Source organism: Lynx canadensis, chromosome D3 (assembly GCF_007474595.2).
Source record: "Lynx canadensis isolate LIC74 chromosome D3, mLynCan4.pri.v2, whole genome shotgun sequence".
Classification (NCBI taxonomy): domain Eukaryota; kingdom Metazoa; phylum Chordata; class Mammalia; order Carnivora; family Felidae; genus Lynx; species Lynx canadensis.
In genome coordinates, this window is record NC_044314.2 from 86126064 (window position 1) to 86142887 (window position 16824).

General features: G+C 51.1%; 1 protein-coding gene across 1 annotated transcript; it reads left to right on the top strand.

Moving 5' to 3' along the window:
• The first annotated feature begins 511 nt into the window (after positions 1 to 511).
• Positions 512 to 14705, top strand: ORAI1 (ORAI calcium release-activated calcium modulator 1). The gene is made up of 2 exons (XM_030336501.1): positions 512 to 1038; positions 13355 to 14705. Exons 1-2 carry the CDS (start codon positions 739 to 741, stop codon positions 13958 to 13960), a joined length of 906 nt encoding a protein of 301 aa, XP_030192361.1. The 5' UTR covers positions 512 to 738; the 3' UTR covers positions 13961 to 14705.
• Positions 14706 to 16824: the final 2119 nt, after the last annotated feature.

Here is a 16824-nt window from a genome sequence, read left to right on the forward strand (position 1 = left end):
AAGGCAGGGGATTTTGTCCATGTTGTTCACCCCTGAGCGACTAAACAAGTTGGCACCTGGTAGGTGCTCAGTAAGTAAAGACCGAATGAACTCTAGACCTCAGCCAGCTTTTTCCTACAGACCTTGAGCCACTTAGTTCCAAGGGGGAACGGGCCTCAGGAGGTGCCGAGAGGTGACCTCAGGTGGCCCGACCCAGGAGTCCGAGCTCTGGGCGAGGGGCCATCGGAGCAGCTGAGACGGGAGGCGCGGGCAGCGAGAGCTCGACACGGCCCTGAGGGCCTGGAGAGCTGCCAGAAAGAGGAGCAAACGCTCGTAGCCCGCGCCGGAGACGGTGGGCGGTGCCGTCGGAGGGCACGAGTCACATGACTTGCGCCGGTACCTCCCACCTCCTCGTGGGCGGGGTGTCAGGAATGGGCGGGGGCCATGCTAATGAGCCCAAGGGGGCGGCCAATCGCGGCGCGCGCCGAGGGTCCGGACCAAGGATCTTGGACGCCGGCTAGCGCGCAGGCTCGCGTCGGGGCCGCCCCGGGCTTTTGCAAGCGGCGCGGCGGGCCTGCGAGTTGGGGCTGCAGCAGCTTCCTCGACCTGCCTCTCGTGCTTGGCGGCCGTCTGGGTCAGGCCCGGCCCGCGCGGGGGGCAGGCGGCGGCTGCCTCAGGCGGAGGCGGAGGTGCGGCGGAGGGTGGGGGCCGCTGCCTTCGCAGGCGCCCGGGCCGGCCCGCGCCTTTGCACGGTGCTCCATGCATCCGGAGCCCGCCCCGCCCCCGAACAACAACAGCCCCGAGCTTCCCCTCAGCGGCGGCAGCACCACCAGCGGCAGCCGCCGGAGCCGCCGCCGCAGCGGGGACGGGGAGACCCCGGGGTCGTCGCCGCCGCCAGCCGCCGTCACCTACCCGGACTGGATCGGCCAGAGTTACTCCGAGGTGATGAGCCTCAACGAGCACTCGATGCAGGCGCTGTCCTGGCGCAAGCTTTACTTGAGCCGTGCCAAGCTCAAAGCCTCTAGCCGGACCTCTGCTCTGCTCTCCGGCTTCGCCATGGTGAGCTCGGGCCGCCCTGCCCTGCCCCCTCTCCTGTCCTGGCCGCTCCCGCCCGCAGCCCCGACGGTGCCCACAGGGAGCAAGCTGGGCGGGCCGGGAGGGCAGGGGATGCGGGAAAGATCTGGGAGAAAGGTGTTGTGAACGCTGGGGGGTGGGAAGTCCAGAGTGCTGGACGTGAGGAAAAGTGGGCGACAAGTGACACCTGGTGTGGGAGATTGGGTGTCATAGAAATTGTCCAGGGTTGGGGGGCTCAGGTGCCTTCAAATGGGCAAGTTTGATGCAGCAAGTAGGGAGGAAAGAGCAGTATCTTAGAAGTGAATCTGTAAGAAGACAGTCTCACATATGTTCAGGGGGAAAGGAAGGACGGAAAGGGTGTGATCTCCTTGGGAGCAGGTGTCAAGAAGTGGAGAGGGACCCTCGAGCTGTCTCTCACATGACCTCATACTTGAGGCCAAAAGGTATTGGCCATGCCCTTTTATCACCTAGTGGAGGGGATTTCCTGACAACCTTTCTCCCACTGCATTTTCCGAGAGCCTCAGCCTGGGGTTTTGACAACCGCTCTCCACCCTCAGTCTACTCTTCAGAAACTTGCCACTGAGTCACTGGGTGTGGGGAGGCCAGTGGGACATATTCCCCATGAATGGGCTTTCAGCTGATCTGGGGGGTCAGGCATAGTTTCCTCTTCCCATGCCAGGCTGGGCTGCAGTGAGAAGCCTCTGAGAGCCGGTGTAGGTGAGGCTGCAGGTTGGACCAAGAAGTGGCCCTGAGGATGCCTTCAGGCCTGGAGTCTCCCAGGGCGGGGCCTACAGAACAATTCATGATTATCACTGTGTGACATCAACCTATGTGAGTGGGGTCTCCCCCCCCCCCCCACAAGGTCCCTAGCCCAGAGCACTCCCGCCTCCCCAGTGAATGAGCTAAGCTCTTGGCCTTGAGGGAGGGAGTGGCTGCACCCTCGTGTTTTCTTGGGAGTGTGTCTGGTACTCTCCCTGTGTTCTACAAACAAGTGGGCCGACGCAATGGAGCCTGAACTTTTTAGAAGCCCTGAGCAAGCCCAGAGCACACGGGGCCTCAGTGGAAAAGCCAGGTGGTCCGGTGGGGAAGAGCTCTCCCTAGGTCTGCCACTGCCTGGGTGACCTGAGACACATTTCTCTCTGGATCTTGATTTCTGAATCAGTAAATGAAGGCTGCTATTTAGAAGTATCTCTAAGAATTAGGGGTGCCTGGGTGGCTCAGTCGGTTGGGCGTCGGACTTCAGCTCAGGTCATATCTCACGGCTCCGCTCACGAGTCGCAGCCCCTTGTCGCCCTCTGTGCTGACAGCTCAGAGCCTGGAACCTGCTTCAGATTCTGTGTCTCCCTCTCTCTCTGCCCCTCCCCCACTTGTGCTCTGTTTGTGTTTATAATGAATAAACATTTTTAAAAATTAAAAAAAAAAAAAGAATTAAATCGAGGAAGCCCTTGAGAGGAGATGAGAGAATGTGTGTGTTTGTGTGAGGGAGTGGCACCCTAGTGTTTAGTTTAGGTCATATGATGGAATTCTGTTCTGTCATTCCCAGATCCTTGGAGACAAGTCTGAGCCTTTTGCCTGAAGAATCTTTAAGACTAGCTGACATTTACCAGTCACTCACCCTGTACTAGGCATCCTGTAGGTTCCCAAAGTTCCACACTAATTCCTCAACTACCCTTTCAGGTGGTTTTGCCACGGAACTTTCCCAAGGCGATACGGTACTCTACTAGAGCAGGATTTGAACCTGAGTCTGCAGGCTCAGAACTGTCTTGGGCACTTCTGCCTTTTGTGGGTATGTGGAGTTCTGACCAACGTCCAGCCAGGGACATGTTCGACCAGGACTCCTGGGAGATGGGAAATAGAGCAGGAAAGTTTCTTCTAAGCAAAATAAAAACGTTACGGTTTCGGGGCAGGGCGTGACACCATTAGCTTCTCATAGCTGTGCACTGGATTTAAGATGGTGGCATACCTGTTCCCCTTTTTCTTGGGGTCATAAATTCATAACTGCCCAGCCCCCTTCCCACTTCGGGAGAACTGAGGATCTAATGGGTAGCACTTTCCTGCCCTCTGGAGTCCTGTTAAGCCTGGAGAAGCTAGCCTCTCAATCAGATGGCACCTTCCTCTTCCTCCTGCTAAGAATATGGTGCAGGAAGTCAGGAAGCAGGGCAGCCAGTGGCATTGGGTGGGCCTTGGCTCATCCAGACTCTATCTTGGGGACCTGTAGTTCCCTGGTCAGGGGGTGCCTGGCTGGCTCAGTTGGAAGAGCATGCCACTCTTGATCTCGGGGTTGTGAGTTCGAGCCCCATGTTAAGTGTAAAGATTACTTAAAAAAAAAAAAAAAAACCTACAAAAGAAAAATCTTTATATTTTCCCTGGTCAGGGTGGAGAAGGCTTCCTGGCTCCACAGATGAACTCCCCAAAGTTCTTCTGACAGGGAGGGGCCAGCCCCATCACAGCCTGCGTTCTGGGAAAGTGGTTACAAGGGGGCAACTGTTGTGAGTCTGTAAATCTATGGGAGAAATGGAGTTGGCCTGGACAGACAGATCGAAGAGGCAGGCAGGTCTACCTTGCTCCACTCCCCACAACAGACACCCAGCCTTGTGAGTGAGCCTCTGAGAGGAAGGGGTGCCACACAGCCCGGCACCATGGAAACAGTGGCACGTTTCCTGGACTACTCTCCCTTGGCCCGTGAGTCAGCACAACCAACTTCCTGCCCCCAGAGGGCTTCCTTCCTAGAGACATGGAAAACCAGAGGCACTGATGTGACCTCCCGTCTCCAAAGGTAGGAGAGTTGGCAAGGCTACCAGGCTCACCTGCTCAGCAGGTGAGATTGAGGGAGGGTCTCTGAAGAGCCCGGAGGGGATTGAGAGACTCCCCCCTTGTGGGCGGAAGGGCCTGGCCAGGTGCCCTGATGTGCTGGGGAGATAGGCTGCAGGATCTCAGATAAGCGGCTTATATTCTTTGAAGCCAGTTTCCTCATGTGGACAAAACGGGTACCTATCCTGCTCTCGTCTTGCATGAGGATTCGTTATGAGTCCTCACTGAGCCCACCAGAGGTTGAGGAATCGTCAGAATCTGATTGTACACACCGTAGCTGGACCCTCTCTCGTCTGCAAACAAGAATCCTACTCCTGACAGCGTTTCTAGAAACAGCATGCCTTTGCTAGGCTCAGCATCCGGACTCCCTAAACCAGGGGCCCTGGATACATAGCACATGATCAGCATCCCGCAGGAGCTCCTGGAGATGCGGGTATGACTCAAGTCACCTGTGCCTCAGTTTATCTAAGTGAGAGGCAGCCCCCTCGGCCTGACCCTGTGCCTTGCGGGACCATGGCAAGCACACTGGCAATCTTGGTTTGCTGCGGAGGGCAGGCTGTAACGTTAGCCTAAGCAGAAGATAATTGGGAAGGTCAGCTTGCTGCCGTAAACAAAATGCTTTCCACAACCTGGGATCAATTATTTTTGGATTATCTGCCTCCTCAAGTTCTCTGCCCGCCAGCACCCTTTTGTTCCCGGGTCCCAGAACGGGTTCAGAAGTTGCTTGGAATGTCTGTGAAAATGAGTTGGAAGGAAAGGCTGAAATCATAAGACATTGAGCCTCTGGGATACGTTCAGAGTTCAGGGGGGCATGGAGACGAGTAAGAAATAACTGTTACTACTCATAGTGCTAATTACTAAATAGTAATCATTGCTTTTGTTGATTGGGCTCTTGCAGTAGGCCAGGCGTTGTGCTAAGTGTTTTATTTGCACCATCTCTTGTGATCTTCACACGATCTGTGGAGGGCAGGCGAAGGCAGGTGCTTTGTCTCAGGTGGATAATTTGGCTGGGATTGCTTGGCTGGTGAGCTGCAGAGCCCTGTGACCCTGGGGTGGCCGCATCGCTAGGGGGAAACACCGGGAGTGGTAGGAGGACAGAGCTCGAGGCCTGAATACGGCAGAGCAAAGAAAGAACAAGGACTCTGGAGCCAGACAACTTGGGTTTAAATCCCGGCTTTACCGCTTACAACTGTGAGGTCCTGGGGAAGTCACGTAATGTCTCGGGGCCTTCGCTTCCTTACCTGTAAAATGAGGATAATGGCAGTACCTGCCTCACAGAGTTGGTGTGAGGGTTCATTGCGTTAGTACTTGCAAAGCACTTAGAACATACCTGGCCCAGGTTTTCAGGAATCTCGCTCACCCTTGTTCCCATGGGACTACTTTGGTAAGGGTTAACTGATTTCTTGTTCTTTTTTTTTTTTTTTTAAGTTATCTCTATACCCAACGTGGGGCTTGAACTTACAACCCCACCATCAAGAGTTGAACGCTCTACCCACTGAGCCAGCCAGCCAGGCGCCCCAGGGGTGAACTGATTCCAAAGAGTGTGATTCCAGAGGTGATAGAGTCAGAGCTCGGGAAGAACCCTCCTATCAGAGGAAGTGTTGGGAGCAAAGTTACAAAATGGGAAATTTAGGGTCTCAGGGAAAGGTGGCGGGGCAGGTGTGGCTGGAGTTGAGGGTGTGTAGGGAGTAGTTGAGAAAGGTGAATCTAGTCAGGTAAGGTGTTGCTTGGCTTTGACTGGCTGTTTTGGAAATCTGAATTCTTGTGTAGGCAGTGGGAGGCATTAAGGTTTTGGAGGAGAGGAGTTGTGCGATGAATTCTAGAATAATCTTGATGATGTTACTACTATTTACTAACCACTAGATATGAATGGCCCTGGACCCTTTTCTTTCATTCTTATTTTATCCTCAGATCAACTCTTTTTTTTTTTTTTTAAGTTTATTTATTTTTGAGAGAGAGAGAGAGAGAGAGAGAAAGAGCTCGAGTGGGGGAGGGGCAGAGAGAGAATCTCTAGCTATCAGTGCTGGTGTCAAACTCCCTAGCCATGAACCATGAGATCATGACCAGAACCAAAATCAAGAGTCAGACACTTAACCCAACTGAGCCACCCAGGCCCTCCTCCTCAGACCAACTCTAAAAGATACTTACTATAGATAGAAAAACTAAGGCTCTTAGAAACATAGAAGTTAAGATACCCAGCTAGTAAAATTCATGGACTGGTAGGTCTGACTTGGAGCCATTTCTGCTTAACTGCCCTCTGGCTGCTGTAGCTGGTTGATAGCTGGGCCTTTGAATCCTTCCAGATGTGGGGTTCTGCACTCCAGGCTGTTTATAAATGGAAATTTGTCTAATGCCCCAAGGGGAGGGTGCTCCCTGCCTCGCAGAGAAGCCTTTTGTAAAACTTCACAAGTGTCTGTCCTGCATTTCTGGAATTTTCAGCTGGGATTTGTATTGAGTTCTGCCAGTTGTTGGGTCCAGGTCTGGTGAAGGAGAGAACTCTAGGGTTTCTTAAGATGATAGTAATCAATGTTTGGGGCTGGGGTGGGGTCCCTTGGAGAAGTAAAGCTGAGAAAGTTTAAGTAAAAGCCAGCAGGTTTCTCTCTAATGGGACTTCTGGGTAGCTTTTTTTTTTTTTTTTAATGTTTATTTATTTTTGAGAGACAGAGAGAGACAGAGTGCAAGTGAGGGAGGGGCAGAGAGAGAGGGAGACACAGAATCCGAAGCAGGCTCCAGGCTCTGAGCTGTCAGCACAGAGCCTGACACGGGGCTTGAACTCATGAACTGCGAGATCACAAACTGAGCTGAAGTTGGACGCTTAACCAACTGAGCCACCCAGGTGTCCCTGATTTATTTCTTCGACAGTGTTTTACCGTGGCCCCTAGAGGGAAGAGGAACAGTGCTGGATCCTGGGGAAACAGGAAATAAGAGTATAGTGGAGGAAGCAAGTCATATAGTTACGTCTTTAGGACATGTTCGATAAGTGTAGTAGCAGGAGAGTGTGGATTGAAGGACATTTACCACAATCTGAAAATACTTATTTTGCCTAAATATTCAGTGCCTGCCATGCTCGCTGGGGCAGAGATTTTGCTGTCCTAGTTCCTGCACTTTCTCGGAGCCACAAGGTCCTCCAGGCACATAGTAAGCTCTCAATACATATTTCCCATAAGTAGGTGAATGGTCTCATCCTCACCTGAGAGGCCACAGAACAGGGGTGACTTGGAAGGTAAAACCAAGGAATTGGAATTAGCTAGATCAAGAGAAAGCCCAGGGGTGCCTAGGTGGCTCAGTTGGTTGAGCTTCTAACTTTGGCTCGGGTTATGATCTCAGGGTTCATGAGTTCAAGCCCTCCATCAGGCTCTGGGCTGACAGCTCAGAGCCTGGAGCCTGCTTTGGATTCTGTGTCTCTCTCTCCCTCTGCCCCTCCCCCCAAATAAATATTTTTTTAAAAATTTTAAAAAGAAAGAAAGAAAGAAAGAGCCTAGGCCTGTCCTTCCCCCAACCAGCAAGTTCAACAAATTTAGCTTATGACCTATATTTAGTGAATCACCACCAGGTTTTTGTTTTTTGTTTTGTTGTTGTTGTTGTTGTTGTTGTTGTTGTTTTCAAATGAAATAAGAATGGAATGAAATAGCATGCATTGGGTGTTGTAAGGATAGGCTATATTACCTTCCTTTAAGAAGAAGTATTGTGGGGCACCTGGGTGGCTCAGTTGGTTGAGCGTCCGACTTCGGCTCAGGTCATGATCTCACAGTTCATGAGTTCGAGCTCCACGCCGGGCTCTGTGCTGACAGCTCAGAGCCCAGAGCCTGCTTCGGATTCTGTGTCTCCCTCTCTCTCTGCCCCTTCCCCACTCATGCTCTGTCTCTCTCTGTCTCTCAAAGATGAATAAACGTTAAAAAAAAAATTAAAAAAAAAAAAAAGAAGTATTGTTTGGGGAAACTTTTGTTTCTGTTACAAATGTGTTTCTCTTTATGGAAACATTTGGAGTACTAGACTGAAGTGGTCAAAAGAGTTTATAAACCACTAGACAAGGCCTCAATTCTTTCTTAATAAATGGTTTGCATTTGAGGTAGTGCGGCAGGCTCAGACAACTCTGGATGACCTGGGTGGCTATGCTTGGTGGCCCTCCTGTTCCAGGCCCAGCCACCCACCCTCCTTAAGGAGTGAACAGTGAAGCTTCGGCTTAGAAAAGGACAGTTGGCTCTCCCAACTGTGGGTGCTGGGGTCGGGCCAGGCATGGGAGGACTGTCTCAGAAGGGCCTGGACCTCGAGTCACCAGGTGGCAGGGGTCTCCATGGAGCCCAGCAGGGGCGAGGAATGATGGTTGGCATTCGGGCATAGCGGGCACATGCCTGGCAAAGCCAGCCAGGCCCCACCCTTTGTAGAGTCCTATGGTCATCTTCTTGTCTCATACTTGAAAATTGGCATCCCAGTGTTCACTGTGCGGGATCCACGGACCAGTGTGAGGTGGGGCTGGCAGTCTCTCGTCCTTCCTATCCCTTTAGGCCCCATGTGGCCAGGTTCAAGCAGGCCCTTGGCTGGCTGGGAGCTGTTTATTTTGGGTTAACAGGCCCAGCACTCTGGCTATATTTACCTTGTGAAGTTGCTTGCAATCTGATCTGATCTGATCTCTCTGGGACTGAGCTGGGGCCCTGGGAGTCGCCTGCCAGATTCCGCGAGGCCCCCTTGACTTTACTCTTGCTATCTGTGGGAAGATTTCCCAAGCGGGAAGCGTTCTGGAAAAAACAGTGGCTTGTATTCCTGTGAATGGTTTTCATCAGGATCCAAGACGCGTGCCATCCGTTCCTTCTCAGTCCACATTATTCTTTCCGCAGCCCCACGGCACTGAACTCTGCCCCTAGTGTGGGAACAGTACATACGGCCAGCCTGCATGGTCAAAGCCCCAGGAATTATAGGGGCTGGTGAGGGTAATGGGGTTTCTTCCAGAGCTTGGGAGCAGGGCTTTTCCTCTTCCTCAAAGTGCCCAGCGTTTCAGGCTTTGCTGCCAGCCTCTCCCCAGCTCAAGACCTCTGGGAGAGCTGGCCAGTTCTGGTGTCCCCAGGTCAAGTCCGTTCCAACAGCTGTGATTTCTGGTCCTGGATCCTGTGAGTATGACAAATGGTGTGGAAAGCATGGTCTCTGTCCTGCTGAGGTAGCCATCTGGCACCGTGTGGTTTGGGGCACACTTTCCCCTTATGCCCCAGGTTTGGAACTTGGGCAGATGAGGCCCAGAGTGGGGATCTGACCCTCTCACCCACCCCAGGGGGTAGAACCTTGGCTCATGGGGTCAGTTCTCTCATGGGATCAGCTGAGGGTGTCCAGGGGCTATTTCTTTCTCTCTCTCTCTCTCTGTCTCTCTCTCTCTCTCTGTCTCTCTCTCTCTCTCTCTCTCTCTCTCTCTGTTAAAGTTTATATTTAAGCAATCTCAACACCCAACATGAGGCTCGAACTCATGACCCCAAGATCAAGAGCCGCATACTCTACCCACGGAGCCAACCAGGCACCCCTGGGCTATTTCTCTTCTGCTTCAAGCCCCATGTTTTTCTTTTTAACTAAAATTTATTGTGCACCTCCTGTAGCCTGGCCCTGTGGTAAATGCTTACATGTCAAGACCTTATTTAGTCTCCTCAGCAACTGTCTTAGTCCATCTGGGCCGCTGTACCAGAATAACAAACTGGGTGGCTTATAAACAACAGACATTTATTTCCTCACAGTTCTGGAGACTGGACGTCCAAGATCAAGGTGTCAGCAGATTCGGAATCTGTGGAGGGGCTGGCTTCCTGATTCAAAGCTGCTGTCTACTCACTCTGCCCTCCCATGGCTGGAGTGGCAAGGGGCTCTCTGGGCTCTCTCACTCTTTTTGTTCTTTTTCTTTTAGAGAGTGTGATCGGGGGAGAACGACAGAGAGAGAGAGAGAGAGAGAGAGAGAGGGAATCCTAAGCAGGTTCCATGCATAAACACATACACCCCCCCCTTTTTTTTTTTATATATTTATTTTGAGAGAGAGAGCACAAGCAGGGGAGGGGCAGAGAGAGAGGGAGAGAGAATCCCAGGCAGGCTCCGCAGGGCTCCATCTCAGCAACAGTGAGATCATGACCTGACCCGATGTCAAGAGTGGATGCTTAACCCACTGAGCCACCCAGGTGCCCCCGGGCTCTCTTTTGTAGGGACACTAACCCGTTGCGAGGGCTCCACCCTCCTGACCTAATCATCTCCCAAAGGCCCCACCTCCTACTACTGTTACACTGGGGATTAGGGTTTCAAGGTGAGAATTTAGAGGGAACAGAAGCATTCAGTCTGTAGGGGCACCCAGATGAGAAAGAGCTTCTATTATCCACTTTGCACATGGGCTTTAAAGCCACATGGATCTGAGTTCAGAGCTCCCACTTAGAAGCAGTCTGACCTCGCCTCTCTGAGCCCATTTTTCCTCATTTGTAAAAGAATAATGATGTTGCTCATAATCGTTGATACTTTGTTAAGCTTACTGTATGCCAGCTCCTGTTCCAAGGGCTTTATATTCATTAGCTCATTAAATGGTCATAACAACCATAAGAAGTGGGCCCCTGTTTTATTGATGTGACACAGAGAGGTTGAAATACTTGTCCAAGGTCACCAGCTTTGTAAGTGGAGAAGCCAGTTCATCCTTAATGGCTACATAGAAGGGGAGACACCAGGTAAGGGAACAGATTAGTTACCTGTATATGTCCCCCTGGAATATACCCCAGCATTCAGTTCAGCCTGATGTACCTCATGGGTCTGGATATTTCCAGTGAGTGAATAAATAGCCAGTGGACCTGAGGCAGCCAAGCAGCCAGCGGGCTCTCCTGCTTGTCCCTTCTCCAGTTTCAGGTTCCGGGGCAACAGGCCAAAAACAGGAAGAGGAAGTGCTGGGGGTGGGGAGGTGGTGGCAGAAGGCATGCATTGCTGGAGGGTGTCCCTCTCCCTTTCCAGCGTGGGCAGGCTTGGTGGCTGAGAACAGGGGTCCCTGGGATGTGTCCCTTAACTGTGTCCCTTAACTCACTGTGCCCTGATGGCCTGCCCTCACCCGTGTGTACTAAGAATTCTCAGGATTGGCATTAGGCCACCAGTGATCTTAAAAAACAGTTGAAATCCTGATGGCACTGCCCCAGATTTATATGAGTTTGAAACATTTTGTAAACTCCTGGGCTGAACAGTTCATACAGTCATCAACTGGGGCAAGTCTGGGGCAAGTCTGTGAATCTCGTTGAAATTGTCTGAAAAGCCCTGTGAATATATATGCCTGGATGTTCGAAGGAGGATATCCATTATTTTCATCAGATTCTCAAGGTGTCAGACCCCAGATTAGCTTTAGCCTGTGACCTTAATCTCGCCATGTTCCCTCCTTTTACAGACAAGAGGGGAAAGTTTTGACCAAGGTCAAATAAGGAAGGTGGTTCTGGAGCCAGACTCAGGCCCCTCACTTTGGCCTTGGTGTTCTTTCAGTCCAGGTATACCCTTCCAGTGGAGAGTAGAAACTCCAGACAATTCCATATAGAGATAGTGGGTTTGGGGATGAAGGTTTCTAAACTGAAAAAATGATAATAAAGCTCACTTTTATTGAGTGTTTACTTTCTGCCAGGCACTAAGTATTTTACATGGGATTAACTCGGTCCTCACGACAATGCTCTGAGTCATGTGCTATTATTCCCATTTTACAGATAAGGAAACTGAGGCCCAGAAAGTTGAAGGAGCTTGCTAGAATCACAGCTGAATAAAGGGCAGAGGAGTCAGGGTTTAAAGCCAGGCAGCCTGGCTCTAGAGCCCGTGATCCTGACCAATGCCCCACACTGCCTTTCCTGGTCAAAGGAAGGGTAGAGAGAGAGATGAGAAATGAAAGCAAGCAGGGCCAGGCAAACAGGCAGGAGAGCTAGTGGGGAAAGAAAGAGCCCCACCCCCCCGCCTCCGGGGTAAGGAGGGGTCAGGGTCGCCTGGTATGGGGCTAGTGGATACATTTCAGCATTGCACCTCCCCTCTCTGAGCCTGGTACCCACATAGCAAACATTTTATGAAAGGCCACTCACTATCCTTAATGGTATTGCCATTGGCGTTTGCTGCCCCAGTCCCTTCAGCCTGGCAGGCAGACCCTGGCAGTGTGCCCACTGCTCGCTGTTCCTGGTCCAGATCTGATGAGCTGGCATCTTCACATGGGGGTGATTTGCAAGGCCCAAGTGAGAAGCAGCAGGTGGCAGGCCCAGAACGTGCCCCTGGTGACCCTGGGTCCACAGGTCTCCAGGAACTGGGGAGCAGCTAGTGCGTCAGCCGTGGGGCCCAGAGCTGGGGCGAGGGCAGGAGATGGCTCCAGGGCTTGCCAATCACACTGCAACAGCGCCTGGCTCAGTCTCTTTGAGGAAGCTTCACGTTCCTCAGTTGGTTGGTGCACTGTGTCCTTAGAAAGGGCTGGCCCTGGCCTGGGAGGGCCTTCATCTCTCTACCCCGCCCCTCTCCTTCTCCCTGGAGCAGGGAGTAAAGGAGAGGCCTGTGCTTGGGAACATATGTTAGGCCAACAGAGAGGGCCGCTGGTGGTTTGGTGGTTGTGCTTTTTTTTTTTAATGCAAACTGTATCATAGTAAAATATACATCAAACATACCATCTTTTTTTTTTAAGTTTGTTTATTTTTTGAGAAGCAGAGCATGAGCGGGGGAGGGGCAGAGAGCTCTGGAATCACAGAATCCAAAGCGCTCTGCGCTGACAGCAGAGAGCCAGATGCAGGGCTCGAACTCACAAACCACAAGATCATGACCTGAACCAAAGTCAGACGCTTAACTGAGCCACCCAGGCAGGCGCCCCTCAAACTTACCATCTTAACCGTTTGTGGTTTGGCTTTTAATACCTAGCTGGTTGGTAGGAGCAGTGGATACTATTTGGGAGATGTTTACCATGTACCAGGGACTCTGGTTTCATTTTTTTTTTTTAATTTTTTTTTTAATGTTTACTTATTTTTGAGAGAGAGAGCATGAGCAGGGGAGGAGCAGAGAGAGAGGGAGACACAAAATCTGAAACAGGCTCCAGGCTTTGAGCTGTCAGCGCAGAGCCCGACGCGGGGCTTGAACTCATAAACCGTGAGATCATGACCTGAGCCGAAGCCGGATGCTCAACCGACTGAGCCACCCAGGCATCCCTCTGACTTCATTGTTAAAATAATCCTGTGAACTGTGATATCTCTGTTTCACAAATAAAGACGTTGAGGCTCAGTGGCTTTCCCAAGGACATGTGGCCCGCGAAGAGCAGAACTGAGATTCACATCCAGGCAGCCTGGGCTCCAAACCTGCTATCTTCACTAGTACTTTCTCAACCCTAAGTGAGGGGGTGCTCTTACCCCCGTTATATAGATCAGGAAACCGAGGCTTGGAGAGGCCAGGTTGATTTGCCCAGGGTCCGAGAGCTTGATGGGAGGGGAGCCAGGATTTGAGTGTGGTTCTGTGGGCCATGACAATCCTGGCACTCAGCCTGCCTCTCCCCTGCCCCTAGGTGGCGATGGTGGAGGTACAGCTAGATGCCGACCATGACTACCCTCCTGGGCTGCTCATCGCCTTTAGTGCATGCACCACGGTGCTGGTGGCCGTGCACCTGTTTGCACTTATGATCAGCACCTGCATCCTGCCCAACATCGAGGCGGTGAGTAACGTGCATAACCTCAACTCGGTCAAGGAGTCACCCCATGAGCGCATGCACCGCCACATCGAGCTGGCCTGGGCCTTTTCCACGGTCATCGGCACGCTGCTCTTCCTGGCTGAAGTGGTGCTGCTCTGCTGGGTCAAGTTCTTGCCTCTCAAGAAGCAGCCCGGGCAGCTGCGGCCCACCAGCAAGCCCCCGGCCAGCGATGCAGTCGCCAACGTCAGCAGCACTGGTGGCATCACTCCGGGCCAAGCCGCCGCCATCGCCTCCACCACCATCATGGTCCCTTTTGGCCTGGTCTTCATCGTCTTTGCCGTCCACTTCTACCGTTCATTGGTCAGCCATAAGACGGACCGACAGTTCCAGGAGCTCAACGAGCTGGCCGAGTTCGCCCGCTTGCAGGACCAGCTGGACCACAGAGGGGATCACCCCCTGACGCCCGGCAGCCACTATGCATAAGCCCTTCTGGGCCTGGGCACTTCAGATCTTTGGCCTTACGCCGCTCCCCACGACCTCGTCCTGCCCCAGCCTTAAGGACAGCCAGCTCCAGGGATTGGGCTTTTTTCAGGGGGGCAGAGAGTGGAGGGAAGAGGCTTCTTCTTCTTTATTTTTTTTTTTTTTTAAGAGAAATGACTGCACTTTGAAACTTTCCTCTAAGAGAATAAGCACTTCCTGTTCTTCCAGCTTTGGGTTTACCTCCTGTTAGGAGGCCGCCGGTGGGAGCCACAGTGGGGACAAATGCTCCCTTTGTCCCTCCTCCTCCCCTGTGCCAGTGCCACTTGGATGCTTCTTGTTTTTTCTGTCTTGATCCCCCTCCCCATTCAGTGTCGTGTGTGTGTGTGTGTGTGTGTGTGTGTGTGTCTGTGTCTGTATACACATAAATATACTCATAAGGGACACCTCTTGTGTCTGTCTTTGTTGGGTCTGGACTGCCTGGTATGAATTCTGGCACCCCAGTCAGGTGAGCCTCTAAGTGAGAAATTTTGTTAACATTTTATTTTGAAAATTTAAAAACCTACAAAAAAGTTGCGAGAATAGCAACTGAAATACATATACAGTCAATTCTTGTCATTCATAGCAGTTGTGTTCTACAAAGTCATCATGAACACTGAATTAGTATTGAACCATTGCTCCTGTGGTTCCTATGAGGCTCTGGTCACAATATTTTGTCAGCCGTTCAATAGGTTAAACCTTGTTTTATGTGTTTCTGGGTTGTTTGTTTGTTTAAAGATTTTTATTTTTAAACAATCTCTACACCCAACATGGGGCTCGAATTCACAACCCCGAGATCAAGAATTGCGTGCTTCACTGATGGAGCCAGCCAGGCACCCTACTGCCTTCTTTTTAAATAGCAAAATCACCGGGGCACCTGGCTGCCTCCATTGGTGGAGCGTGCAGCTCTTGATCTTGGGGTTGTGAGTTCAAGCCCCACATTGGCACAAAGCCTACTTAAAATAAAAATTAAAAAATTCTTAACAGTTTATTAGTAGCAAAATCGCCGACGAAAAGCACCGAATGTGAACAACGTGGCACTAAATAGACGACATGAAAAGAACACTCGTTTAGGAAAGCTGAAACAAGAAGACAGAACAGTGCCGTTTGACCTCAGCAAGGAGGCAGGTGCCCAGATGCTGAAACTGAATGATGGGGGTGAACTGTGTGTTTCTCCCCTGAGCCATGTGCATTGGTTGCAGATACCACCCTTCATGCTTAGATACTTCCTTCTAAAACCAAGGACATTTCTCCTACATAACCTCAATTCAGTGATCAAATTCAGGAAATTTGATATTGACGCAGTACTGTTTAATAACGACATGTATGTTGACTTCTCCACGTGTCCTCATCACGTCCTTTCTAGCAGTGATTTTACCCGGGTGTTGCACTGAGCTGTCACGTCTCTTTAGTTGCTCTTAAATTTGGAACAGCCTTTTCTTGTCCTTTATGACATCGACATTTTTGGAGTCTGGGCCTGTGGTTTTGTAGAATGCCACCTCAGCCTGGCTTCCCCAACGTGATGTTTTGGCAGGAATGTTGATCTCCATTTTGCAGATGACAAAAGTTGATGCCCAAAGAGGTTAAGTGTAATTGGCTAGAATTCGAACCTAGAAAGTCTGGCTCAGAGCCCAGCCTCTCACAAAAGTCATATGTGTGGATTCTGGCTTTGCTTAAGAAATTGGAAGATCCAGCAGCAGCAGGAGGACTGGTCCCACCTTCTTGCAGAGCATCAGTGAGAAGGAACTGAGTTGCAGCCGCCTTCTTCCCCAGGAGATGTGTTTGCCACAGACCCCACCTCTCCTTCTTGTCTCACACCAGGCCAGCCTCGTTTATGTTACTTGCCTGGCTCCCCACCATGGGCCTTTGAGTTTGAGACCTCTGTGGGTCCCAGAAACACAATACAATATGGGATTTTATAAAAACAAAGTCCTCTGAGTGAAGTCAGAGTTCGTTGGGGCAAAGCGTGGCTTCAGGTTCTTGTCCTTCTGTGCAAACAGATGCGATAAGAGCAGTTTTGTGGGCTGAGTGGGGCAGGGGCGCTCCTTTTTCCTATTGCAGCTTCTTGCCTCTCTCCTGCATCTCACGCACCAGGACCTACTCTCTCCCCTGTCCTTGGACGGCCTTCTGACTGGGACTGAATAGTGGGGAGCAGGGCCCCCTGTGTGAAGCTCTCCGTTGCTCCCCAGAGAAGACCTGGCCATCTTCCATGCAGCCCCGTCACCTGGCCACCTCTTTGCTTCTGCAAAGACTTGGGAGCTGGCTGCACTAACTTCTGGGCTACGACTCCAGTCTTAGGTCTTCCCTTCCCTCCTCACCTTTCCCCTCCCCTCTTTGTTTTCTTTCTTTCTTTCTTTCTTTCTTTCTTTCTTTCTTTCTTTCTTTCTTTCTTTCTTTCTTTCTTTCCTTTCTTTCCTTTCTTTCCTTTCTTTCCTTTCTTTCAGTTTTATGTTTAAGTAATCTCCACACCCAATGTGGGGCTGAAACCCACAACCCCGAGGTCAAGACTCACACGCTCCAGCGACTGAGCCAGCCAGGCGCCCCTTAGGTTTATTTTCTTTCCTAAGTCAAAAAATCACCAGATTGGCTTGTAAAATGTAGCTTTCCAAGCTTTTCCCCTAGAGGTTCCAATTCAAGTTGGTCTGTGTAGATCTAGAATCTGTATTTTTAACAAGCACCCCAGGTGCTCAAACCCAGGCAACTCAGGAAAACACTGGTAGTTAAAGAACAGTCTTTAATTTCAGTTTTATTTATATTTTGGATACATAATACATTCACAAGTTCCAAATACAACAGTGAAAAGTTGCCCTTCCTCCCTGGTTCCCAGTTCT